The sequence below is a fragment of the Vigna radiata genome, chromosome 4 (genome assembly GCF_000741045.1).
Source record: "Vigna radiata var. radiata cultivar VC1973A chromosome 4, Vradiata_ver6, whole genome shotgun sequence".
NCBI lineage: Eukaryota > Viridiplantae > Streptophyta > Magnoliopsida > Fabales > Fabaceae > Vigna > Vigna radiata.
The window spans coordinates 5,147,459-5,175,365 of NC_028354.1; the positions used below are offsets into that span (position 1 = coordinate 5,147,459).

Sequence of the window (27,907 nt, forward strand, 5' to 3'; positions counted from 1 at the left end):
TCTCCAAACATATCTTCATAAATGTAATAATAGTATATTGTTATTCCACCAATAGTGTAGTCCATTATGAGGAGACTATTATTTTGGTGTGCCTCTAAGCAATGAAAAACAAAATGGTCCCACGTTAGATTTACAAATCTAATTAAAGTATCCCTTACACAAAAGTTAACATACACTCTTCCCAGAATTCTTATTTTACTTAAGTACATTCTATCTTGTCATATGTTGTTTTTCCTTTTAAATATTTTTGCATGATTTGTTTCAAAGATTATTTTGATTTTTATAATTTTATTTGCATTTTAGTTTTTTTATAGCTTAAGTTTAAATTAAAAATAATAATTTATTCTTAATATCGAAAATTTTAAATTATGAATTCTTTTCATATCTGATCAAGATATTTATTTTGTTAAACCTAAATCTCAAGACTTTACCTACCATTATGTGTTAAAGACACTAAATCAACTCTTACTCAATAAATTTCTAAATTTATTTAATTATATTAAATGTCCAATAAATAAGCATATTTTGCTATATATTTCAATAAGCTCATTATTATTCTGACGTTATCTTTCTTTCTTCTCCCGAAATTTCCAGGATTTTTTTTCTGCCAATTATTTTTTATTTATTTTTAATATAACGTTATTAATTATATTTTAAAACTAATAGCGATTTAAAAAGGTAAACATGTATAAATTGTGTTTATCTAAAAATATAATGTTATTTGAACGTATAAGAGTATATATTTATTATGAATTTTATATTTATCAGTTTTCAAACAGCTAATTTTATTAAATACTTTTGAGTTTAAAAAACTGATTAGTCCATTTGGATTTCGATTTTTGTGAACCCTCAAAACTAGTTTTGAAAAGAATCAGTGTAGACTGGTTTAGTAGCAATGACCTAAAATCAAACAAATCAAGTATCTTAAGATGATTGATAACTACAACAATTATATTTATTTGATTTTTTATTCGATCAAGGTGCATCGATCACAAAATTACGCAAATCGTATAAAGTGAAAAAATGTACGAAGTATGATGAGGTTGTCAAAAGAGAAAAAAATTGTTTGTTTTTACATAAATTAAAAAAGGAAAAGTAAGAATCTACATTTGCTTACATTATTAGTTTATGTTTTTCATTTATTAATGAATATGACAATAATGCTATTTTAAAATTTAGAAAACTTGAAGATGATATTCTCCAATTATACCTTTTACAGTGTTTGAATTTGGAAATAACATTATCCATTTTTTTTTTAAAAAATGGAAATAATATATTGGTGGGGTGTAATAAACACTTTTTAGTGTAATTTCTTTTTACAAGATTAAACTAATTATAATTTTAAAAGAGGGAAGTCTAAACAACTATGTATGAATTAAAAATTGGAATGATTTTCTTTTCTTTTGTCTCTTTATTTTATTTTTTATACAATTATTGTCTTTCTCTCACTATATATATATATATATAACAAGTTTTCCATCTATCATATCTACGTTACAGAAATACCATACTATAAATACAATTCAACTCTCTTTCACCTTTCGAAGTTCTCTTTTCTCTGTCCTGTTTTTTTTTCTTCTTCTCAATCTCACAACGCAACCCATACCTTCAACGCTCTCTCACCTCCCTTTCGTTGATGGCGTCCCAAGCAAGCCTCCTCCTTCAGAAGCAGCTCAAAGGTGTCTTTCGCTGCGTCATCCCTCACCCAATCCCTTCTTCTTCCTTCCTCTGGTGGCTGTTTGATTTCTTTGCGTGGATTCTCCGCTGTCTTCTGATCGATCTCTCTTTTGCTTGCAGATCTCTGCAAGAACCCCGTTGATGGATTTTCCGCCGGTTTGGTCGACGAAACCAACATTTTTGAATGGAGCGTCACTGTAATTGGGCCTCCTGATACTCTCTAGTAAGCTCTGTTTAGTAAATAATAACCTTTTTCTTCCACACTAATTTTTGCGATTTTCAGTTGTGTTTTTTCGGATTTTAGATTCCCTTTGCTTGTGCAGTGATGATTTCTTTGCTTTTGCTTTCTGGGGTTTTGGGTTCCCCCCTAAAGATGGCCTCTTTAATTGCTTATTTGGACGGGAGGTGTTCTTCTGAATTTTCTAGAAGTTTTCTTTTTCTGTCCTATTCGTGTCGAATCCAATCCATTCAGGCGGTTCTTGCATGGACCCTTCTTGTTAATTTTTTTTTTAATTCTCGAGATTGTTGTTGATATTGGTAGGCTTGATGAAAATAGTATGTATTTCTATTTATATTTGTTGCGGTTTCTGCAAACGACGACACTTCCTGATTTGGTTTGTTCTTGGCTGGGTTCATTTCATTGTACTTGTTTTAAGAAATGATTTAAGTCAATACTTTACTTTCCTTTATTGGATTGTCTTCTCTTGTTATCATTTCATTTTGTTTCTATGGTCTTTTATAGCACTCGAGTTCTTTGTTTTACTGACTACCTTGTTTCCTTGTTTTGTCATTTTTTTTTAATTTTTGTGTAGTGAGGGGGGATTTTTTAATGCCATTATGAGCTTTCCACCCAACTACCCAAATAGTCCGCCATCAGTGAAATTTACCTCTGAGATATGGCATCCCAATGGTTAGTTTTACTCATTTTTATCTTGCTTTCTTTAATGCATGAAATATAAACATGTTCAAATTGCAGTTTATCCGGATGGGCGAGTTTGCATATCAATTCTTCACCCTCCTGGTGACGATCCGAATGGGTACGAGCTTGCAAGTGAGCGCTGGACACCTGTTCATACAGTATGTACAAAAAAGAGGAATAAATTTAATTAATTAATTTATTTTAATAATGAGAACTATGCCTTATACGCAACTGGTGACTCTGCTTTGAATTGCTGGGTAAATTGATTTAGTGCTAGAAATGTGAGATTATTGTTGTTTAGTATCCCTTCCTCATGCTTTTGTTTGATAAGCATATGATGCACTTGTTGTATAATATCCCCCTGCAGTTTGGCTATATGCATGATGTGCTTAATCTGAAGTCATTCTATCAAATTTTTAGCTGCAAGACATACTTAACAAATAGAAGAAGATAGATTTTCAATCTTTTCATTTCATGAATGGATATAGACATACAGTGTGTGTGTGTGTGTTAATAACATGTTTAGCTGCTTATCTACCTGCTGTGTGATCTATATCTACTGTGATGCCACACTGTAGCTTTGTTGAACTTGACATTAAAATTTACGTGAACAGCATTCTAAACGCCCCAAAACACTGATATAATGCATTCTTATGTGCAGAAACTATCTGTCTCACTTATATATACTAGGCTTCATCTTCTGGCGGTTCCTCTGTTCTCTTTATATGCATAATTAGATCCTCTTGTGATACTGTCTTGTACTGTCAGCATTGCATCAATGGTAGTTCACATAGTAATCATAGGATAGAGTTCTCCATTCCATGCACTTTGAGAAGGAGACTATTAGTCTACTACTAATTTGGTGTGGTGGTTTGACATAGTACTTGTAAATATCTTTGAAACGTGCTTATGAATTAATATTACGTATTCTAACTCGCAGGTAGAAAGTATAGTATTAAGTATCATATCGATGCTTTCTAGTCCTAATGATGAATCTCCTGCAAATGTTGAAGCCGCGGTAAGTTTTAGCATTTTTTTTTTATTTTATTTTATATCTACATTGTTTCCCTCTGTCATCTTTGGCACTTATTTGCATCCTAGAGAAGAAAAGGTAAACTTACAATTATTTTAATTATTTCAGCGGTTATTTTCTCAAGGTTATGTATTTAATGTGTGGTGGAGAAATTCTGACTTATGGCCGTGGTACTTGAGCAGATAGCTAGTGTGTATGAAGGGTGAGATGGGGGACTGCAGATATTTACAAACATAATGTAATACTTATCCTATTAGCGATAGATGACAAAGTGAGATAATTTCAATATTTAGTATGGATGGATTTCACGAGTGATTAAATACGGTGGAAAAATAATATAAATGGGATGGTTTAATTCGGACTTGGGTTATGATGGAAGTAGCCGTACTCAAATTGCCGATTTAAGCAAAACCTGGAACTTTTTTAATTAGAGTTATGAAGCACAGAAACAAACAAAATAAGCACAAGAGTGCTTCTTTTAGTATTATTTCACCAGGCTTGGCAATGTAGCTAGTATGGGTAGGTTTTTTCTCGACTTAACCCTGTCCCATCTTTTAAGATAACATTCAATACCCTATGGGTCCATCAACTTTAAAGGTGAATCTGAACCAGTCCCACAAGAAAGTATTGAAACCTGCACCGTATAGCTCCTCCCTTCCTACCTCACATTTACAGATATTATGAAGAAATTCCTGGAAGAATATTTAAATATACAAAATAATTAATTCATCATCTTGTACAGTTAATAGCTATGTTTGAGATACGTGTTGTACTGGTAAAAATATGTTTTGCAGGAACATGTTGCTTAGTATAAATTAACAATGTCTTCAGAAGTACCATAACTAGGCATGATACTAACTTTTGCATGGCTGGAGGGGGTGGGGAACACCCACTAGGCTGCCCTTGTCTTCTTGACCTTTGGCACTAATTTACCCGGTGCCACACTGCCTCATGACATTATGTCTGACACACGAAAACTAGTACCTGGTTGACTTTCTTGATGTGTCCCGTTTCACTCAATAAAAGCATTTAGAATTATCTATGTCTGATGTTGCTGGGCTGTAAGGTTTGAGGGTTGGCTTTAGTAAGTTGTTGTGTATATGTGGATACTGTCCTGTTTTGCTACATTGAGGATGGGTTCTTATTTCTTCTGTTAGTTGGATATTCCTTTCATTAACATGTGCTGAGTTATGAGTTATATTTTTTAATATTAACTTTCCAATTAATTATGTGGTATCCTTAGAAAATCTAACTGAGTCTAAGTTCTACATTGAATAGAAATTAAAAAAATTTACCAAGTAGAAAACTCAAAAACCTATTGTCATAAGGTTTTGGAAATGAGAAAGTTGAGAAACATGTAAGGTAAAAGATCTATAAACCCCTAATCTCTAATCTTAAGGTTTTGAGTTGAAAATGGTATCAATATCTTGTGTGGATTGAACTCGAGTCTCTGTTGTATTTTTCTGGTCAATTCTTCCCTTGATAAATCCATTTTCGTATCATTTGTTTGAGTACTTTGAATTGAGAATTTGGCATTAGAAATACATATTGCATTCCTAAGATATTTTTACTGATTAATTAAAGATGATGTGATTATGTTATGTCGCAGAAAGAGTGGAGAGACAGGAGAGATGAATTCAAGAAAAAAGTTAGCCGTTGCGTGCGGAAGTCACAAGAAATGTTGTGATTTACAGCTGAATTCTCATTCTGCTTTTGTGAACTAATGTATGCAGTGGTTCACATGTTACTGTTGGTCCCAGTAGAGACTGCCATGTCTTGGAAAAACAAACTGTATTCTAAGTGCTTTGCCACTAGTTTTATGAGAAATTTAGTTTGTTCATTTGCATGACCTTATTGTTCAAATTATAATTAGGTGCCAAGTTTTGCCTTCTGCTTAATTTTCTGAGTGTTGATGTTCCTGCTCCTACATTCTGACTTTTGTCTTTGCTTTCTATTATATTTCTTCTTACCTGTTTATTATAACTATGATAATTGTTCCATAAAATTTCATTTTTAATTCCATCTCGATAAACCTATAATTCATTTATAAAAAATACATAGCTCCGACTTTCCGTTATAATTTGAAAACATAAATACGTAATGAATAATCTGCTAATATCAAAATCGTAAAGTTCCTAATTTATGAAAGATACCCATTTTATCTTCTGGTGGTGTTAAAACGTTTAATGTCAAATACTTTTTATTCTCCAACAAATACGATGCCCATATTTTAACATTATTTTAAACATGTATATTTAATAATTAATTCCTTATAATAATTATATTATCTTGTATTAGATGAAAATATTTTATTCATGTAATCACTTTAAATGACCTTATAAAGAAAAGGTAAAAATTAGAAGACAAATTCTCGCACCATTCATCACTTGTTGCTACTTTAAAGAATTTCCGACTTATTTGTTTTTTGAGACATGTATAAAATGTTGAAAATACATTACTTTTTTTCTTGAAGGTCATTATAAAATTTATTTTGTTTTTTAGTCGCAATTGTGTATCTCCCTACTTTATTTTTTATTTCATTTACTCAAAATTGTATAACTTCCTATAAAATTGGAATTTTAAAGTGAATGAAACCAAAAGAAGAAATTATAGAAGTGCAGGAAACAGTAGCCTTAAACTCTTCTAACATTCCATTAAGATCCATGAAGAAATTATGAAGGGTGTGCACCCTATCAATTTTCTTCCTGCACTCCATCAAAACTTTTGGAAATTCTTTTCTGGAATAAGAGTGGGTGAGTATTTTTTGGAAAAATGTGTAAGTGTCTTCAGAAAAAATCTGTCCGAAAATGATTTAATGTGTTTTGAAAAATAAAATCCAGAATAATAATAAGGTGCAGGAAGAAATTTGATGGGCTGGAAGAAGTAACAGCTAATTATGAAGTGGCAATGAGGCCCAATTGACAAATGGAAAAAAAATTGTAGAAAGGTCCTTCATTTCTAAACCTCCATTCTCTCTGGCTTCATTGACTTTCGGTGACCAAGGAAGACTGATCGAAAACCATGGATGCTCTCAACCTGCAATTCTATCTCAGGTCAAGTTTTCCTACTTTTTTTCTTTATGTACTATGTTACCGCTTCAATTTATTCGTATAAATTTAGTGCACTTTGTTCTAGTAGAGTTTGATAATTGTTTGGGGAAAATACTGAATTGAATATGTTTCAGTTGCTCTTTATTCCCGATATTGTTTGAATTGCTTAAGATATTGGCGTCATTGTTATCTTGCGGGTATAATACAATGGTTTACCTTACTCTTGACTCTTGAACATTGTATTATCTCTTTTGATCACTGTATTAACTCTTTGGAAGATGATGTACTTGTTGTACATACTGTATTCGAACTAAATATATGTAAAACATTTCTGCTTCGCATACTCTTTTCATGTGTTGGATTTGCTTAGATTTTAGGAATTAATTGTTCACTTAGGAGAACCCCTCTCCTCTAGATATTGATTACAAGCTACTCTGAACATTAAAATAAATCGTAATAAGTTAATATAAACAAGTATTTGATGTTTAAATATTTGTTGTCTTGAAATTTTTTTTACATTTTCATTTCATACTGATTCTTTTATGTTAAACAATTCATTTGTTGTACCAGATAAACTTGGCTGCCATCAGTTTACATAGGAGACCCGGTGGATTATTCTGACAGAGTAAGATCCATAGACCTGACCTGGCAGTGTCATGACTGAGAATAGGGCATACAGAAATCTGCTAATTGAATTTCATCCTAAAAGTTTTGTCAAGAGAAACAATGAACATCTCACTTTGCTGCTCCGTGGCCGCTTTGGAAGAAGTGTTGTGGGTCGTATCACAATTTTCTTACTTAAAGTTGCTGCTTTAGAGATCATAAGGAGGTTCTCCAAGACTAGATGTCCATGTGTATGGCGAGGCCTTCAAGCTCTACAAGTCCTGTGTTATCCACCTTTTAAATGGATTCAGAGGTGGCCACCCTTCAAGGTTTTGGTTGACAACATGCAGGTTCGTTATATAAATTTGTAAACTTTTTTCAAAGTATATCTGAATAACATTTTATTGGACATAGCACAATATTTCTTAAAAGTCACTTTCAATTACAGTCGGTTAGGCATCACCAGTTACAAAATTTAGGAACGTTTATTTCATATCGATCTAAACGAGTATACCAAATTTTCTCCGCTATATCTCAGGATGCATACTGACCTGAAAAATGTGTTAGTTGGGAAAATCTTTGTGATGTCTTAGAAATTGGTAGAGTGAAAAGGGAAAGGCCGATATGTCTTTCCAGTTTACCTATTTAATGAAGAAGCGAATGAAGATATTGATGTTTGAATAATATTGATGAAAATACTACTATACTTCCCGTGCTACCTTTTATTATCTTGGTTGAGGATCAAATTGATTGAAAACTTCTCCCGTTAATGTTTGTGCCATGTCCTGTATATTTTATAAATGTACCAAGTTTAGCTGTAATCATTAAAGCAGATAGCTAATAAATCTCTCTTCTGTCAGGTCCTATCAAGACCATTGCTAGCCCTTTCAATTGCAACATTGTTTTCTGATCAGTCAATTGCAACATTGTTTTCTGATCAGTCAATTGCAACGTTGCTTTCTATGAAATCAAAATGTAGTGATAGAAAGTCAGATTGTAGTTCAGAAGATGCAGCAGTATACTCTGAATTATCACCTTTACAAGTTGATTTGAATATAAGGTATATGAAAACCATCTTCTGAATATTGTGTTACTGGATTATCCTTCAGGAGAAACTTGAGATTAATTGTGGGGTTTTTACTATCGTGATAATTTTGCTCTACGTTTAAGCTTCTTCACTTTCTTACATTTTACAGCCAGTGTTCGACAAATCACAATAATTTAGAATCTGAGAAGTGGTTGACTGAACTCAATCAAGAGCTTGAAAATCAAGGACTTAGTTTACCTGAAAGGTATTTTATGGTTCCTGTGCATTCACGACGTAGAATTCTAAGCATGATGTGATTGTACCATTCTAGAAGAATATCATTGTGTGATGCCACCAAATATTTTGTTTCAAACAACGCTACATGTTACGATACCGTGATTTATATTAATGTCATAGACTTACAACTTTTTTCTATTAACAGAATGAGAAACGCAACATTAATAATTTATTCACAATTGTCTCTATCTCTTGGAGTTGGATTTGCTGAGATTTTGAGTAAAATTTGAATTGATCACATCACCCACTGAATTTTGAACTCATTTTTATATTAAAATATTTTTCAAACGCTAAGCTGGTACAAAAATCAGGGTCAGGTACTTCCGATTCAGATAGCAATAGCATATTCACTTCCACATTTGTTTGTTCTCCTGTTACAACAGACCATGATTTAGTGGGTGTTTATGCAGAATCGATGATGACGAGCTTAGGAGATTTTATGCAGCTTCTAATAATGACTTTTCTAGCTTTCTTACCTCAATAAAGAAGACCATACGATGGCGAGAGACGTACAGAATTCTTTCCTGGGAAGAACAGAAAATGTGGACAAAATTGGTCTTTTGGCATGGGTGTGACGTGGAGCGCAGACCTTGCCTAATTGTAAGGCTAGGGTCAGCCTGCAATACTTTGGCATCGGAAGATAGACCTCGATTTGCTCAGGCAGTAAGTAAGTTATTCTTTCTTAAATGTCGTATTTATTTTTCTCGTCATTTTCCTCACATGTTTGCTTTTGTGAATCGAGACTATTATTTCTTCGCTCTCCACTTCTTACTACCTTTCTCTACGGAGCATCAGTCAGTCTTGTTTTCTTGACGTATTACTTTTTGTGTTCTGTAGTTTTTTGACATTTGATAATCGTTATTTCAGTATCACAGGTAGAATATGGAGTCTTGCACTTGGTTGATGCAGACAACCCTCAAATTACAGTGTTAGTGGATTGTGATGGTTTATCTCCAGTGAGAATTCCCATGCAAATGGCGAGATCTTGTTCTTCCCTTTTGCTAGACCACTTTCCCAATCGTCTTGGTTGCATGTTTGTCATACAACTGCCAACCAGTGCTCATGTTATTGCGCAGTCTTTTATTCAAGTAAGTTCTCCTTTCAGTTTATTCAGCCAAAAATGATTAGGAAAGAGCATTGAATTGGTGATTATGAAACATGTCGGGGTATCAAACAAATTGTTTGATTAAACGCAATTTCATTTATCATTGGATTGGAACACAACAACCTAGATAATAGTAAGTAATAACCGGAGCAGTAGATCTATAAGATAAAATGCAATTTTCTAAACAAACTAATCTGTGCATCTGAGTCAGGACTTGAAGCCTGCTACTAGAAACAAGGTGAAAATAGAAGGGGAAATGTTTCAGAAAGTTCTTGCGGACTATCTGCCAACACTGCCTTCATATCTTGGAGGCTCCTGCACTTGCGTGAAATGCTATACCGTTGGCCCACAGGATATGCTGCAACCTTATGTGGCTGGGACCAGCAGGAGAGACAGGGCGGAGAACACCAGTGACAGTGACAATGAGGATCCTCCAATGTTGCATCCTTCCAATGAATTAGAAGGCGGCTTATATGGTCAATATAATCAGTTGTTGAGAGCTGCTATCGTAGGTATTCTTATATTTTGGGCTTTTGTAGCCCTTGGTGCTGTAGTATTTGAACCCAGTAATCTTCACCTGCCCTGATAATTAAAGGCATGCCAAATGTGGTTTGTATCCCTTGAAGAGTAAATATTTTTATAGGCGGCATAATCCAATTCCAAACAGGAACAGCAAACTATTGCAGATTCTGCAGCATACTATCACTTGCACTATAGTTTCTCTTTTTGATTTTATTAATTGTCGTGTAACATACAAAATCACGTCATTCCACCTTACTCCAGTAAATTGCATATGATCATTGATTAGTACATTGCTTAACTCTAAAATACTGTTTAGAAAATCTTGGTTGAAATGTTAAGGTAATTTATATTTGGGCTTATAAAAAGAGTTATGATCTTTCATAGATCTGTTTTTTCTTCTTCAAGTAAGCTTTATGGAAGAAGTAATCAAAACATGTTTTTTTTAGAGTATTGCAGTAAGGTTTATGTTCAAATTTGTAAACAGGTTGTTATTTACCAGGAGTTTATGACTAAGAATTAGGTTAAGTTATTTACAGACAGCTTTAATCTGTCCGTTTAATTTCGTGAAGTTGTTATTGTACATTCAATTTTTATAGGGTTGGCGATGGTGTTCCCCTTACTATACATTCAATAGTGGTTATTTTTATTATATTCTTCCTATTCTATAGTATAGTACACTTAACTTAATCATATAATAAAAACAATTAACTTAGTTGATTTTTTAAAAATATTACTAGTGTATCAAATTAATTTTCATTATTTATAATTTTGTAGGTTTTCTTTTCACTATTCATTAATACAAAACATAAATATTCATTATTTTCAGTAGGGGTAGATTAGGAAATATATATATATATATATATATATATATATATATATATATATATATATATATATATATATATATATATATTCTAAATTGTGTTAGAAAAAAAATCAACATTTTTTTTATTAAAATGTATGAAGACAAAGTATTTATTATCATTGTTATTATTAGAAGCAGAGATTTATACTATAGACGTAGTAATCATTATTATTATATTTAGTAGAAAGACAAATATGTAACAAATATAGCATTCTTCATGGTTTGGTGAGTCATATTGATTGTTAAAAGATCAGCATGGCTACATTTTTATTTACACTTATATAAGTGTACCTAGCAATCTATACAAGGCATTCTAAGGTTACAAATAATCAGATCAGTATCAATGGTTTTTCTGATAAAGAATATGGAAAACACTTGTAAAATTTTCCACATGATGAGCACATTTTATTCACCACTTGTGTTGGCTGGAACAATGGGCTTCATTTCCACCCCCATGTTACTCAAATAGGCTCATACCACTAGGCTTTATATTGAGTGTTTTTAAGCTCCACCTCAAGTATCAAATTTAAAATCAAAGTAGAGCTGTCAAAATGGATTATAACTCGTGAGTCAATCTGACTTACTATGGATTCAAACCGCATTGGGTTTGAAAAAAATATATTTTTTTATGTAGGTCAATTTTTAACTCAGCTCATTTAAATCTGGTTTATGCAGATTGAACTCGTGGTGAGCCGGTTAGACTCACCAACCCAACTAATTTTATTTTATTATTATATTATCTTTAAGAAACCCTGAAAAATATCTTACGGCTCGTTATACATGGATTGTATCGTACTTTTTTATTAAAATTTTGAATTGTCTTAAATTTAACATCATTTTAGAAGTGAAATTCATTTATATTTGAATTACAAAAAGTTTATAATTTTTTTATTTTAAAAAAATTATAATTAAATGAGCTACTAAGCCAACCTGTTTAACCCACCAACCCGTAGTGGTCAAATCGGATTCAAATTTTTCTGAACTCGTTAATAAATGAGTCAGATTTAATTGACTTACTAACTGACCAATTCGTAGTGGATTGAGTCGGATCAAACTAGGTAACCCGATTTCACAACACTAATTCAGCAATAAGAAAATTCTTCATGCGTAAAGCTATATAAGAGAGAAAAGTGAAAAATGTGAAAAAAAACTCTAGATCATTTTGTTTTCACAAACACCGAGATGAAACAATTAAATATAAAGTTTAGTCCCATTTTGTTGCTTGATCTCACTATTATCTAATTTCAGATTCTGAGGAAACACCAGCAGACAGCATTCATTTTTTAACGGTGCAAAGCCCGAAGACCAGGAACTAATTGAAAAAGCCAATACAAAATAAATTAAATTAGGACTAAAAATTCTGAAAAGAACTAAGTAGAGACCACAGAAGTAGGAAAGAACACTTGTATGTATTTTATAACGTATATATAGCAAAGGTGCACTACTTACACAGGATTCCACTAACACGTATATATGGCATATCCTAGTTTTCAAGAAACTAAACCTTTATTGAGCAAACAAGTTTTTGCAGCGTCATCCTCAGACTTAGTAGAAACTAGAAAGGATAAAGAGATTCATATTCATCTCTCTTTCTCTCTAGAGCCCAAGGATGTGCAAAATATGTATCCTCCTTCTTCTACTTACTCTTTTTTTAATACATATCATGCATGTTTTGGCTGCATACATTTGCGACTACATAGACAGAAATCTGTCATTTCCTTTTTTTTCCCCTTGTTTTTTTATTACATATCAGAATAAATCAGTTGCCATGCACATTTGAGAATATGTGGATATGTTTATCCAATTATTGATCATATAAATCACCTTTATAAGAAATTTACAAGTTTTGTCGAATCCAATGTTTCTAATTTCTGTGAATCTTTAAAAAAGATAATATGAAAGTGTTATAAGTTGAGACTAGCAAAAACACATTTGCTTTTCACTTTAATCGTGGGAGAAATGAGTTAATATAATAGTAGGACTATTTATTTGATGATCTCATAATAAGGTATAAATAACGTGTTTTGTTTGGTAATTAACACAGATGAATGAAATCCACAACCATTTATGAGCAACTAACTGAATCTAAGAATAAGTTTGGTTTTATTTTATTTGATTTGTGTTAAACCTAAGATTTATAAGACGATTTATAAATATAAGATCAGAATCAAAAGTCAGATAGATACCATTAGATTCATAATACTCAATTGCGACTAATATTAAACATTTATTTGTGAGTAAAAACTCTTTCAACAAACATTCAAAGAATCACAGCAGAAAGATACATCTCTCAATTCAAGGAGTCATATATATGTGAAATACTTTCTTTTAAATTTTTATAAAGATCCGCTGGATTTTTTTTATTGAAATATGAAAAATTTTAGTAGAACATGAAAAACATCAAATTTCTATGATTAGTGTTTATAATGATAAATAACTAAATTAGTATTTGACAACATATATATAAATCAAGCCCACAAGATTGAATCGTTTTGATATATGATGAAACAATTTTTTTATTAGACTTTATTTCCCTCATAATCTAAAACGGAATGTTGAGACATTTGTGGGACGTACCTATTAAAAAAAAATACAAATACAATTTTTATTACGACAATTTAATTAATTAACTAAAGGGTTAAAGATTAACTTTGAATTGGACGCTATTAATTAACAGTCAAAAGGAAATTAGTTTCATTGGTTGAAATAAAAGCATTTGATAAATTGTCAAAGTAACTATTAATAAATATAAAATTACACAATAACTTTTAATGTAACCACAAGATATATTAGATATTAAACTCGAATAATATGTATGATTTGACTCATACGTTTTTTCATTTTTAATAAAATCGTTATTTGATTGTCATTGACTTTCTTTAATATTTATCGTTATATTTCCCGCCATAATTTAAAAGTAACAAATGTTATAATTGTATTTAAATATTTCAAAATTAGCATTTTCTTTTTCAGAAATATTATAACAAATGTTTTTTCAAATGATAGATCTATACTTTAGGGTTGTTGGTTCCTTTAGATTAATATGAAGATGTAACCAAAATAATTAAACTACCTATAATTTTTATTCTTATAAAAAATTTTAGTAAACAAATTTTTCGGTGTTTATTTTTTAAACAACATTTTATCGTAATTGAGGGACCTAGTACCTTATCTCCCTGCCAGTTCACGTTGCACTCAGCATTGTGTAAGTGTAAGCAACCTTAAACCTAGTGTTACTGCTGAGAAACTTCCATTCTCATGCACTTCACCAAATTCAATTTCGTCTCGCAGAATGACAGATGATATGATATTCTTCAAAATGAATTGAATTGCACTTATATTCCAAAGTATAATTCCTATCATTCGATCCATCTTCTGTTAGGTAGTAAATTATAGTCATAGAAGCAAAATTCAATGTGGGGTTTGGTTTGGTTGTGTTGGGTTTGGTTTGGTTTTTCTTTTCTGAATCTTTACTGCAGAATAATAGTTTGGTGTGATTTCCATTACTATTGTCGTTGTCCAGGAGCTTTCATTATGTCCTTCAACTTTCCGTGACTTTCAAGCTTTCCAAATTGAATCATGTTTCTCAGGGGGTAATTTTATCTATTGTATGCTTAAAGTTTTCATTTTTTTTTTATCAAACTTCCAAATTGAATTTAGGAGTTTGGTGGAATAATTTTTCATATCTTGGTTGTCATTCATCTATATAAATGGGTCTGCGATCTTGGAGTAGTGGTAAGACAAGACTGGTTAGGGTTTTGGTTTCGTGTTTTTGTGAAGCTATATATCTTGGTGTTTTTTGAGATCAGGTGCTTGACTTGCTCTGTTACTTTCTTATTCTCATTGCTTTTTAATGGCATTTGTCACTCTTTTCCCTATTTGTTGCTCCAATTGACCCTTTTTAAATAGATATCAGTTCACATGATTTGGGTTGGGAAATTTATATCTTATTTAGTTTAAATGTTCTGTGCTAGGCATTGATCACCCGAACATTTGTGTAGGAATTAATTTCTGTCCAAACAATGGCAACGGATTCTTCCAATGGTAATGGACATCACCAGACGACAACAACAAAGACACCTCCTTCACCATCTCCCCTGCGCTTTTCCAAATTTTTTCAGGTGAAGCATCGACCCTTTTAACTTGATTATTATTTTCCATATAAGATCATTTACGTTTCTTGTTTGATCCAATTTCATGTTCATTCAGTTATTTAGTGTCATTTTTTTTATTAAAAGTACACTAATGATCATGAGGTGTTAGTAAATTTAGAAAATGGTTACTTTGAGGATGGCCATTTTGTTGCATTATTTATTTTACACAAAGGAAAAGCTAAACATCTTGGTTTTAAGATTTGAATGTCGGTGTTAAACGTGATCAAAAGAATACTGTGGATATCCTTTTGTTGATTCCAAATTTCTTCTTCAATTGAACTACGACTCAGGACCCTTTACTGTTACCTGGAACACAAACACCAGAAGAAACTTGAAAAAATTGAGAAGGATGATTTGTGTACCTGGTCACATATAATAATTTAACCACATGCACTTATCAAAATGTTTGACTACAAACCCAATGTTGTATGTGTAAATCTTCCGATACAAGGCGAGATGATCAACATAAGGTTGAAGTTTCTTGTTTTAAATTTAGCTGTATACTCATTATACTGATCTTTTGAACTGTGAAAGGTTTTTTCAGTTTTCCTATTCTTTTGCGTACTGCTAGCTTTGGGTTCTGCATTATCTGAATGAGAATGAACATGTATGTTCTTAGATCCGTTGTCAAAGTTTGTTTGCTGTTTGTGAATATGGCTTTTGTGAGAATCACCTATTTTACATAAACCTCTTTGTCTTGTTTTGATGCCATGTTTACACGTATCTCTTTCATTCTTGATTATAGTCCAACATGAGGATCTTGGTCACTGGAGGAGCTGGATTCATTGGATCTCACTTAGTTGACAGATTGATGGAAAATGAAAAAAATGAGGTCAGCTGGTTGGTTTTTTGCTCATACCCTATAATCATCCTATATTTGATAAATACAGCAGCTGGAACTAAGTTTGATTTCATAAAGTTCTGCGACAATATCATTGTGTTTAATCAGGTCATTGTTGCTGACAACTACTTCACTGGATCCAAGGACAACCTCAAAAAATGGATTGGCCATCCAAGATTTGAGCTTATCCGTCATGGTAAAGTATCATCTTTTTTTACTGTCAACTATCAATGCCAATGAAATTGTCATATGAAAGATAAAGTAAATATTTTTGTTGATTTATCTTTTGCTCAGTAAGCTGATATATTTGAGCTTGTAGATCTTTTGCATTCAGCGTAAGCTTCATAGTTGTTACACCATGAATTAAAGAAATCATTATTTTTTAACTGTTTCTTAAATAACCAGTTAGTTAACCATCCCATGCTGTTTTAAGGGAACAATAATGAACTAATGCTGATAGGATACTATTCTATTGACTAGTTATGTCTAACTAAAGGGCTACAAATAAGACTAAATCATAGTTCTCTGCCCTCTTTCTTCCATCCAGGAAATATATATAAGAAAAAACATGTTTCAAAAATTGGCTACAATCGAGTAACAGAAGGGAATCAAAAAAATAAAAGACTCACTACTTGCCGGTTAAAACCATTTTCTATATTATTACTATGTTCAGCATTACTAAATCACTTTTGTAAACCAATGATGTTGATGCTAATGATGAATTTGATACATTGGTAGATGTCACGGAGCCTTTGCTGATAGAGGTTGATCAGATCTACCATCTTGCATGCCCTGCCTCTCCTATATTCTACAAATACAATCCAGTGAAGGTATAATTTTGAGAGTCTTCTTGCCTTTCTAATACTTCACATGTATACTAACTTTAAGGGAGTGATTACTTTACAGACTATAAAGACTAATGTCATAGGCACTCTCAATATGCTTGGGCTTGCAAAGAGAGTAGGAGCAAGGTTGTGATTCTTTTTTAATGATAATCTTAATTCGCTGCCATTAGTTAGTCTTAATTAGTTTGAATTTTACTGACAGGATTTTGCTTACATCAACTTCTGAGGTATATGGAGATCCTCTTGTGCACCCTCAACCTGAAAGCTATTGGGGCAATGTTAACCCTATTGGTAGGTTCCTTTATTTCATTCTCATCTTGAACAAAATAACTTCTTAAATGGAACTATTTCCATTGATGAATATGAACTCTAAATTACTGGAGATATATGTATCCTTTTATGCATATTCTTAAAGCTGTAGTCTGAGGTCTTTAATATATGATGATATCAGGAGTCCGTAGTTGTTATGATGAGGGGAAACGGGTGGCTGAAACTTTGATGTTTGATTACCATAGGCAGCATGGGATTGGTAATTTTCATGTCTTCTTTTTCCTCATAATAGCTTCTCATTTTTTCTAAGGCGTAAAACCCTTTAGTTTCTTAACTCCTTGCGGTGTTTTTATCTTTTCAATATAGAAATACGCATTGCAAGAATCTTTAACACATATGGACCACGCATGAATATTGACGATGGGCGTGTTGTTAGCAATTTCATTGCTCAAGCACTTCGGTAATTACTTGACTGTTTTCTGATTTAAATTCGTGCTATAATGTTGTTACTTCTGCATGCTTTGTTATGGTTTAACTATTGCATGATCTGTTCAATGATCATGCTTGATTGCAACTCTAGATTGATCTTTCATATAATTGCTTTAAATTTTAATACTTTAAGTTTGGTGACTCGCTATAATTTTTATTTCTTTCTTAGACTTATTGTTATTTTGATTCAATCTCATTATATGATCGATGGTTCATTATAGGGGGGAGTCCTTGACAGTCCAAAGTCCAGGAACTCAAACTCGAAGTTTCTGTTATGTCTCTGACCTGGTATATATCCCGTAATCTTTGTATCTTTGAATTACTACTACCAGAATGTGATTATGATTTTTATGAGATGTCCCAGGTTGATGGTCTTATTCGCCTCATGGAAGGGCCAAACACCGGGCCAATTAACCTTGGAAACCCCGGTTAGTTTCTACTATAATACCTGTATTTGAGTGTTCTTAGTTCCTTAGTTGGGAAAGTATACTTACTTTCTCTGCCCCCAGTTACTTATCAGAGTAAATTTACATTTCAGGTGAATTTACAATGATTGAACTTGCTGAGACTGTGAAAGAGGTCAGTTTTAAGCCTTTTTTTCTTTGTCAGCAGCATTCAATTCTCCTTTTTTTTATTTACACGCTTGCTTTCATCAATTTCAAGCGGTGAGTAGTAAAATGCTTTCATCTGGCTATTTCCTGGAGTAGAACAGCATGTCCATAGTACCAAATCAATACATCATCATCTATATTTATGTGCAGTGTTTGAATGAAAACATTTGCTAGAAGTTTTCATCTAATGCTTTGTGAGCGGTTGCAGCTTATCAATCCTGATGTTGAGATCAAGATGGTGGAGAACACTCCTGATGATCCGAAACAAAGAAAACCAGACATAACAAAAGCAAAAGAATTGTTGGGATGGGAGCCAAAGGTGAAGTTGAGGGATGGTCTTCCTCTTATGGAAGAAAATTTCCGTCTGAGGCTTGGAGTTGACAAGAAGAAGTAGCTCAATTTCTCTCCTTTGGTGGCATGTCAAAAGTAGAAATAATAAGTGAAATGAGTCTGGCTGTTTTCAAAAGCTTCATCATTATAGGTATTATGATACTGAGAATGTTGGGGTGCCTAAAATTTGGAGTCTATAGCTATCACACTGCAATATTTTGTTTTCATTTGGAAAAAGACTACATCATGTCACTTCAAATTTTGCGGGTTAAAAAGACAAGTGAATTTAGCTTTTTTTTTCCTGTATTCTCGTTTTATTTTCAACTTTCCTTTCTTAAGTGTCTTAGGATGTTATTTAGTGTGGAGTCATGCCATTTACTTTGAAGTGAAACTGATTCACAATACCTCAGTCGAAATTCATTTTATGTTGTATATTTGACAACGATTGTTTTGTAATAAAGTTCTCTTCAAGCTTCATTATCATCTTGTCTGATGTTGGAAGGAACTAATCTCAGTTAGTTTTATATCATTATTTTCTGCAGTTTTAAGGATTTTGAAGACAGTAAAAACAATTGTACGAGTGTCACGAGAAAAAAAAAAATCACATTCTTTCGAATAACTTGTCCAAAACTAATTTACAAACAGATTAGTACTTGATCAGTTAAAAGTTTAAATTTGTTTGAGACCCCTAAAAAGGTAAAATTAAGTATATTGCTCAATTGAATAAAATAACCTGATACTATAAATATTTTCTATATTATTATTCAATTATATTTTTTCTTTTGTTATCCAGTCACATATTGTTAATGTATTTTACAATTATTTAATTTTATAATAATTTCTTCAAAAATCATGTATAAGAATATGCTGTATTAATTAACGGTATAAGAAGTTGTGTAGTGTGTGATTATTAAACTTATACAAATCTGAGATGCATTTTTATAAGTTTTGTAATTCTTCTCTGATCAGAACAAGAGTCTTATTTGGATAATTTGTATTGACTTTTACTAAAATTCTTCGTTACTTAGATTAATCAAATAAACAAAAAACTATTCAAAAATAGTAAAAAGTAAAAACATATACGAAACTAGAATTGGTCCAATCATCATTTTCTCACAATTATCTGGAAAACAAGCCCCAAACAGGTGCATCAAAATCCGACCATGGATTTGATTTTATCATTGGATTGTGTTTGGTTTCCCTGTGCGGAATATCCTAGTCTTTGCTAGAATTTACTCCTTTCCCTTTTTGTTTCATGAGCATAACGTGATAAGTACATTGGAAGCAGATTAGATGAAATCATAGCCTCAGAAAACAAAAAGTTAACCACAGTAACCACCATATCCCGCCACCTCAACTACAGTGCTTTCGCCATTGCTGACGTGTGCTTCTTCAATCACCACCACTTGCAACTTGCAACCATAACCATCACGCTACAAAAAAAAACAAAAACAAAAAAAACACTTCCTAGTGTCATCATGCATACATAGGTTCCTGTCTTCGATTTGGCATACTCCCATGAAAATAATATTACCCAAAACTTAACTTTAACCTTAACCAATCATCGTTTCCTTTGACCTGCCAACTGTACATTGCTTTGTGTGCTTTGTGGCTCCTATGATGGGAGTCTCCGGCGTCGATGACGACGTCGTTCAAATCCAGCATCCGAACAAGCCCGGTGACCCTTTCATCGTCACCGTCAATTGCCCCGACAAGACCGGCCTCGCTTGCGATATCTGCAGTATCATTCTCGATTTCGGTCTCTGCATTTTCAAAGGAGGTTTTTTCAGTCTCAAAACACTTGCTTGATCCCATTCGATTCTTCATTCTATTTTTGATGCCTTTAATGGACCAATTTTGAATGTTTCCTTTAGATGTTTCAACCGATGGAGTTTGGTGTTATGTTGTGTTGTGGGTTATTCCACAGTCCCTGTTGCTTCCGATGAATTCCTCTTATCTGATCCTCAAAGAACGACTTCAGGGAATATGTCCTCCTTGTTTAGCCTCCTTTTATCTCGTCCAACAGCCTTCCAGATCTTCTCCTGTCTATCTGTTGAAATTCTGTTGCCTTGATCGAAAGGGGTTGTTACACGGTAATTGAAACAGTGTCGCTTGAAATCATGTTTCGTGTGTTTTGTTTGTTCTAATTGTCTTTGTTGATTATGTTTATGTATGGTTGTAGATGTAACAAAAGTACTCTCGGAGCTTGAACTTACCATTCAAAAGGTGAAAGTGACCACAACACCGGATGGTAGAGTGTTGGACCTGTTTTTCGTGACAGATAACAGGTGAGTGAGCCAAGAATTTGATTCGTAAAATCAAGAATGTAAAGTTTCTGTAATGTCTCGGTGGAATATGTTGATAATCCTGTTTGAATCTCAAGTTCTTTTCATGTCAGTTCTGCTGTTTTTCAAGACTGTTATGCTTATCAGAAGTTATCTAAGAATTTCTTTGGCAGAACACCTGTAGTATTTCAAGTAAAAGAAAAGTAAACTAAATAAGTGAAATAAGTCTTTTTGCTTAGTTAAACAAACTTGTGCATAAGTTCAAAATCTAATTTTTCAAAAGTTCATACAAGAAAGTTTATTCCATTTCTCTTTATCATTTTCTTTCTAAAAGTACTTATAAAAGACTCTTGGCAAGATACGCTAAATCTTAAAACTCTATAAAGTTATCATGCATTAACGTTTTTCTTACATGGCTGACCAAGTTATTGCCAATATTTTGGTTATAACATCTTAATGCTGCTTATCAACTGCTAATTATGTTTCGAGTGAATTCTGTTGCTTATAAGTTATCAGCATTTGCTTCAAATTTATTTAAGGGAACTCTTACACACGAGAAAGCGACAAGATGAGACATGTGAAAGACTGAATGCTGTTCTGCGAGACTCGTGTATCAGCTGTGAACTTCAATTGGCGGGTTCAGAGTATGAATATAATCAGGGTATCTCTTCTCTGTCTCCTGCGTTAGCTGAGGAGTTATTTCGATGTGAGTTATCAGATAATGAAGTCCGTTCTCAAGCTCTTAGCCCTGATATGGCAAAGTTGAAGAAAACCATCGTAACACTAGACAATTCCTTAAGCCCAGCTCACACGCTAGTTCAAATACGATGTGCTGATCACAAGGGTCTTCTTTATGACATTATGAGAACATTGAAGGACATGAATATAAAGGTATAATTTTCTCTACCAAGATTATTTGTAACACGGTTTCCTTGTTAGCTTCTCACTTCCATCTACTTTCCTATAAGTTCCTTGCTTTTCTAAAGCTAGAAAAACAACAATCATGCATCTGATTTCCAAAATCTGTGGGTTGATTTCCATACTTTTTAATCTGTTTTGTGAATGTATTAGTTACTTTTAGGAGAGACATCATTTTGATTGAGGAAATTAGATGGTGCAAACTTCTGAAGTGGCTTTCATATATCAGTAATCATTCATCTTATCGTGGATAAAATTTATTTGAATCAAAATTGAAGATGTCTTGAATTTCTGTTTTTTCTGTCCACTAAAGCATTTTAGCAGTTTTCTGACACTCGTAAAGTTTTCTTCTTAGATTTCATACGGCCGATTTTCACCCAATTCCATGGGATATCGTGAGTTAGATATATTTATTCAGCAGAAAGAAGGAAAAAAGATTTTGGATCTGGAGAAGCAGACTGCACTATGCTCTCGTTTGAAACTGGAAATGCTTCATCCATTGCGAGTAATCATTGCCAACCGAGGACCAGATACCGAACTGTTGGTCGCTAATCCAGTTGAGCTATCTGGAAAAGGAAGACCTCGAGTTTTTTATGATGTCACCTTCGCTCTCAAAACACTTGGAATTTGTGTTTTCTCGGTAAGAAAATTCAGAAATGATAGCAAGTCTGGAATATCTTTGTAGATATAAAATATAACTGCATTTCAAAATAAGCATGCATATATAGTTCTGTGTTTCTAACTTAGTTCCTTTCATTTATAATCTATCTGTTTGTTTTGGCTGTGAGAAAACAATTCTCATACTTTCGAAAAAATGCAAATTTCACTGTAAATGTTTAACTGCCATTAATTTGGATACACGTCCAAATTAAGTTATTTACATTCAATAATTCTATCCAACAAATTCACTGACAAAGTAAAAGGCTTTTATATTATTATCAAACAAAAAGTCATCAGATATGATATGTTGGTTTTCTTCACAATAACAAATATCATCAATTATAGCTACTATGATTTTCTAACTGATTAACAGAAAGAGAAAAAAAATCATATCACACTGCATCAAACTTAAACTCCTTGATTTTTTTGGCATCAGTTCAGTTGTTTTGCACTCTTGCAGCTTGGAGAGAGCTGTCATTAATCTTATCTACTTTTTCTGTTAGATAGTAAAATATTAAGCTTATGAAAAACAAAAAACTAATCACTTGGTTCCGTTTTGTGATAGGCTGAAGTAGGAAGGCATTCAACTTCAGAGCGTGAATGGGAGGTGTACAGATTTCTCTTGGATGAGAACTGTGAGTTTCAATTAACAGGTGTTGCTGCTAAAAATAAGATTGTAAATAAGGTTAGAAGAACCTTAATGGGTTGGTAAGTAGTATTTTTTCATCACAATATGTATACAAATTGTGGGTGTTGCACTATGAGCCATGTACCATCGAGTGTCTTACGATTAGTACTTATATGGTCACCCTGTGGTTCCACTAGCCACCATGTTTGTGTTCTTGGTTTTTGGCTATAAAACAAAATATGATGCCCGAGAAGTTTCAGATTGTGTTTCTTGGTGCCTAATATGATCCACGATGTGATTCCCTTCCACATTTATCGCATTAAAGATAAAATTCAATCTCTCAACGATGCATCGTATTAGTCAACCATTAGAAACAATTCACGGATAAGACATCAATTTCTACGTCCGTCACCTCAGCATCCACATCAAACATTTCCGAAACTCTTTACCACGAACTCACAACAAATTCGGAGTTCCACAGACGAAAAAACGAAAGACCAAAATTACCAAGTCATGGTCGAGTCTCAAAGAATTTATAAATCCTTGATCTTTCATCGCAAAAAAGTTAATCGAGTATTTATAGGAATGCAAAATTGAAGAATAATAATTAAAAGCTTCGACAGACAATGACTTTAAATACAAAAACATAGCCCGTTACCAAACAGATTACCCCATTAATTGCGCCATTGAAATTGGAACACATCATCGTATAATCTTAAATTCTTTTACCAACTTAGGACCATAGGAATTCCAATTTCAGTATCCAAAAGATAAAGCAAACCAAAAATAAATAAACAGTTAGCATAGGAAGAATATAGAACGAAAACAAGGGGTTTTTTTTTCCATTAAATGATAAACTCCTTCACACGACGCAATTAGACCAAACTTACAGCGTTTAGAACATAAAATATTCCTTTTACAACAATAGAACCCTAAACACTAGTATACATAACTAACTTAAAATATAGTCTAAGCCTTCTTGGGGGATTTGGTGGCCTTGGATGGAGATTTGGGTTCCTTGGAAGCCTTCTCATTCTTCTTAGGCAACAAAACAGGGTTAATGTTGGGCAGCACACCACCGTGAGCAATTGTGACTCCAGCAAGCAATTTCCCCAATTCTTCATCGTTCCTCACAGCCAGAAGCACATGTCTAGGAATAATCCTGTTCTTCTTGTTGTCACGAGCAGCATTACCAGCCAATTCAAGAACCTACATAATCCAATGCACACCAAAACACAATCAATCACCACAATCGAAAAAATTCTGCAAATAAGAATCACTGGTTGATGCAATTAATGTTAGGTTACCTCAGCAGCTAGGTATTCAAGTACAGCAGCCAAATATACTGGTGCACCGGTTCCAACACGCTGCGAGTACCTTCCTTTCTTCAAGTAACGCCCAATTCTTCCAACGGGGAATTGGAGACCGGCCCTCACGGACTTTGCGACCGGCTTCTTCTTTGGCCCACCGCCCTTTCTTCCTCCGGCGCCTTTCTTAATCTTTCCACCGGCGTCCATAACGAAACCCTAGAAATTAGCTACGCTTGGAAAATAGGAGGGGGAATGAGGAATGAGAAAAGTTAAGAGTGTATTGAGAAGAAAGAGCTCAGACAGCTATAGATATAGTTTTCCGCGCTCAAGTTCAGATTGCACGGATATACGGTTTTCCCACAAATATCGGCCGTTGGATTGGATTTGATCTACGCTTCATATTTCTCTCTGTGGCGATCCGTGTGTTTCCAATTGACCAATCAGATGCTGTTTTGTCAGCGTCTTGGATTTTTCTTTATATCACTTTTAAAATGCATCCTTATGGATGGAGTTATCTTTTAAATGATTTCTAAAAAAAAAACTCTTGAAAATAATTAAAATATATGTACACTGAGTGTAAGAAACTAAGATTTATATGAAAATTAAAAACAAAATCTCTTGCCAAGAGTTTCCTGCTATTTGAAGGAAATTATAACATAGCTTTTTAACTTACTAAAATAAGATCAAATGCGGGTTACACTTGCAATCTATAAGGAAATACTAAAAACATTATTAGAGTGATGAAAAATGCTTTTCATACTTATTCTTTGATAAAATATATAATTAATTATCTTTATACAAGAAATTACGTAGAAAAGATAGAAATTAAATGTGTTTAGGCTTTCTTGTAATCATTGTGACGACGTTGATACATGTGGTTGTTTTTTCCTACTTTTATGATCTTCCCCTTAATCAGAATAGACAAGGTTCGGTAATGTGTACATTTATCTTTCTTAGTGAGTGATCTGATTATATATTTTTAGTAGCAATTATGTTTTTTCTTTTAAACAACAAGTCCACCGTATTAGTAGGAAACAAAGCCTTATATATTAGTCGGATTTATGATTCAAAGCACTGTGAATAAAACATTTATTCTTTTAATAGTTTATAATGATTTGATTATACTTTAAGTTTTTAATAAATTTATATTTTTTAATCGAATCTTGTTAAATTTATGTGTTAAACAAGGTAATGTGATTATTAAAGTAGTTATTATTTTATTATGTTTGAATTTATTTTCATCAAATGTAGGTTGTGTGTGGATGGGGGATAACTATTCAAGTAATGATTTTAGGTAGGATTCTGTTTGGCTTGCTAATAATGTTGCTGCTTGTTATTATTATTGAAGGATGCAACAATTAGATAAGGATGGTTTTTTTCTTATTCTATTTTCTTGCAAGGACTTAAACCGGATAAAGCGCTTTATTAGAGCATCATCCAAGAAGAGTGTTGCATAACTCCTTGTGAATTGGACAAGGTGAATACTATTACAAAATAAATTCAATCGCTGAATGATGCAAGATATGCGTCAACCATTAGACACAACTCAAGCACAAGACATGAATTTGCAGCAGGTTCAACAGCATTTGAAGTGTGCAAATAATTGTTCGTAATGTTTCTGTTGCCGTTAACTTAAAAGAAAAATAATTAGAAGCTTAAACATATTAACGAATTATAAATCAGATTAACCCATGAAATTTGGCATAGAGCATTCATAATATTTAATTATTTACCAACATATAAATACTTGGAATTCATTTAACTGTATCAAGAAGGTTAAATAAGAGAGTGAATATAGAATGAAATTGGGCGAAAACAAGAGGGCTTTCACATTAATGAACAAAATTCACAAAACACAATTAGACGAAACTCATAGTTAAAACGTCGAATTCCCTTCTTGCCACAACCAAAGAACCCTAAACACTGATATACATAACTAAATCGAAACATAGTCTAAGCCTTTTTGGGAGACTTGCTCGCCTTGGAAGGAGATTTTGGTTCCTTAGAAGCCTTCTCGGTCTTCTTAGGCAACAAAACAGGGTTTATGTTAGGCAGCACACCACCGTGAGCAATTGTGACTCCGGCAAGCAATTTCCCCAATTCATCGTCGTTCCTCACAGCCAAAAGCACATGTCTGGGAATAATCCTGTTCTTCTTGTTGTCCCGTGCGGCATTTCCAGCCAATTCAAGAACCTAAACAGTCGAATCCACAACAAAATACAGTCAATTACCACAACACAAAAAAGAACCCCGGTTAGAAATAATTGATTCATGCAAATGATGCTAAGTTACCTCAGCGGCTAGGTATTCCAGAACAGCAGCCAGATAAACAGGAGCACCGGTTCCCACACGCTGAGCGTATCTTCCTTTTTTCAAGTAACGGCCAATTCTACCAACAGGGAATTGGAGACCAGCCCTCACAGACCTTGTGACCGGCTTCTTTTTTGGCCCACCACCCTTTCTTCCTCCGGCACCCTTCTTAATCTTTCCACCGCCGTCCATGTCGAAACCCTAGAAATTAGATGCGCTTGAAAAAAAAAAGGAAGAGGGAGCAAGAAATCAGAAAGGTTAGGAGTGTGCTGTTAAGAAGATGCGTTGACACCGTGTTATAGATATAGTTTTCCTCGCTCAAGTTCTCATTAAAAGGATACCGTTTTCGCGCACGTATCCGCCGTTGGATTGGATTTAATCTACGCTTAACGATTCTCTATGTGGCGATCCGTGTTTTTCTACTTGACCAATCAGGTTATGTTTTGTCAGCGTCCATTTCTTTTCTTTGTTATTTATATATGTCTATTTCTTTTCTTTGTTATTTATATATGTCTATTTCTTTTCTTTATTATTTATATGTGTCTATTTCTTTTCTTTATTATTTATATATGTCTATTTCTTTTATTTATTATTCATATGTAAGGATTGGTAGACTTTTTTTATAATTTTATCCTTTTAAGTAATTATTATTTTTACTTTTACGTTTCAAAGAAATATTAATTTAAATTTAATTAATTTTAAAATAAAAATATTATTTTACTATTTAAATATTTTAAATTAATATTTATTTAAATTCAGTTGTTGTTTTTGATTAAATTAATTATTTGTAGTAAGAAAATGTTACCAATATATTCATAGTATATGTGTACAAAACCTTTCTTTTGCGCAAGAAGGTGAATGCCTTGTTCAAAAGTTTGAAAAATCGGGAAGATAGGTTTAAAGTTGCCATGAAGGACGACTCAAATCGCTCTATTTTGCGTAACAGGTTGAGACAAAGTGTAAGGATATGACAATGTTTATGAATGAATTGGTTGTGATATCATTTATGGGTGGAGATATGTGGTTATGATTCGTTAGATTTGCGTTTAATGTTCTATTTCTGTGTTATATGTTGTGATGTTATTTTTGTTCACCCTACCATGTTTGTGGTTGTGGTTTCCACCTGCAATGATCGTACTTATACATAAGTGAATAGTG

The 27,907-nt window shown here is 33.0% G+C and overlaps 6 protein-coding genes across 12 annotated transcripts; 4 read left to right on the plus strand and 2 right to left on the minus strand.

The window, feature by feature from the left end:
- Window positions 1–1,487: 1,487 nt before the first annotated feature.
- On the plus strand, window positions 1,488–5,527 carry LOC106759522 (ubiquitin-conjugating enzyme E2 7). The gene is made up of 6 exons (XM_014642731.2): window positions 1,488–1,679; window positions 1,798–1,900; window positions 2,490–2,587; window positions 2,654–2,754; window positions 3,537–3,614; window positions 5,239–5,527. Exons 1-6 carry the CDS (start codon window positions 1,637–1,639, stop codon window positions 5,314–5,316), a joined length of 501 nt encoding a protein of 166 aa, XP_014498217.1. The 5' UTR covers window positions 1,488–1,636; the 3' UTR covers window positions 5,317–5,527.
- Window positions 5,528–6,557: 1,030 nt separating this feature from the next.
- LOC106758623 (phosphatidylinositol/phosphatidylcholine transfer protein SFH10) lies at window positions 6,558–10,486 on the plus strand. Its single transcript, XM_014641560.2, has 7 exons — window positions 6,558–6,682; window positions 7,250–7,632; window positions 8,143–8,342; window positions 8,479–8,574; window positions 9,017–9,273; window positions 9,474–9,694; window positions 9,923–10,486. The coding sequence occupies exons 2-7, from the start codon at window positions 7,336–7,338 to the stop codon at window positions 10,295–10,297; spliced, it is 1,446 nt and encodes a 481-aa protein (XP_014497046.1). The 5' UTR covers window positions 6,558–6,682; window positions 7,250–7,335; the 3' UTR covers window positions 10,298–10,486.
- A 3,801-nt stretch (window positions 10,487–14,287) lies between these two features.
- On the plus strand, window positions 14,288–19,115 carry LOC106759506 (UDP-glucuronic acid decarboxylase 6). Of its 7 annotated transcripts, XM_022779640.1 has the most exons (14): window positions 14,316–14,480; window positions 14,622–14,691; window positions 15,100–15,219; window positions 15,998–16,084; window positions 16,202–16,289; window positions 16,832–16,923; window positions 17,000–17,064; window positions 17,141–17,229; window positions 17,390–17,467; window positions 17,575–17,668; window positions 17,919–17,985; window positions 18,062–18,125; window positions 18,236–18,276; window positions 18,517–19,115. In XM_022779640.1, the coding sequence occupies exons 3-14, from the start codon at window positions 15,121–15,123 to the stop codon at window positions 18,700–18,702; spliced, it is 1,050 nt and encodes a 349-aa protein (XP_022635361.1). In that variant the 5' UTR covers window positions 14,316–14,480; window positions 14,622–14,691; window positions 15,100–15,120; the 3' UTR covers window positions 18,703–19,115. The 7 variants fall into 7 exon arrangements, with proteins under 7 accessions (XP_022635362.1, XP_022635361.1, XP_014498190.1 ...); XM_022779641.1 differs by lacking the exons at window positions 14,316–14,480; window positions 14,622–14,691 and adding an exon at window positions 14,288–14,309; XM_014642704.2 differs by lacking the exon at window positions 14,622–14,691.
- A 730-nt stretch (window positions 19,116–19,845) lies between these two features.
- On the plus strand, window positions 19,846–23,437 carry LOC106758064 (ACT domain-containing protein ACR9). Its single transcript, XM_014640973.2, has 6 exons — window positions 19,846–20,418; window positions 20,513–20,731; window positions 20,821–20,926; window positions 21,463–21,814; window positions 22,197–22,481; window positions 23,067–23,437. Exons 1-6 carry the CDS (start codon window positions 20,256–20,258, stop codon window positions 23,211–23,213), a joined length of 1,272 nt encoding a protein of 423 aa, XP_014496459.1. The 5' UTR covers window positions 19,846–20,255; the 3' UTR covers window positions 23,214–23,437.
- Window positions 23,438–23,944: 507 nt separating this feature from the next.
- Window positions 23,945–24,733, minus strand: LOC106758579 (histone H2A). The gene is made up of 2 exons (XM_014641502.2): window positions 24,437–24,733; window positions 23,945–24,338 (listed from the first exon to the last, which is right to left on the minus strand). The coding sequence occupies exons 1-2, from the start codon at window positions 24,644–24,646 to the stop codon at window positions 24,099–24,101; spliced, it is 450 nt and encodes a 149-aa protein (XP_014496988.1). The 5' UTR covers window positions 24,647–24,733; the 3' UTR covers window positions 23,945–24,098.
- A 1,489-nt stretch (window positions 24,734–26,222) lies between these two features.
- On the minus strand, window positions 26,223–27,034 carry LOC106758581 (histone H2A). Its single transcript, XM_014641503.2, has 2 exons — window positions 26,732–27,034; window positions 26,223–26,632 (listed from the first exon to the last, which is right to left on the minus strand). Exons 1-2 carry the CDS (start codon window positions 26,939–26,941, stop codon window positions 26,393–26,395), a joined length of 450 nt encoding a protein of 149 aa, XP_014496989.1. The 5' UTR covers window positions 26,942–27,034; the 3' UTR covers window positions 26,223–26,392.
- Window positions 27,035–27,907: the final 873 nt, after the last annotated feature.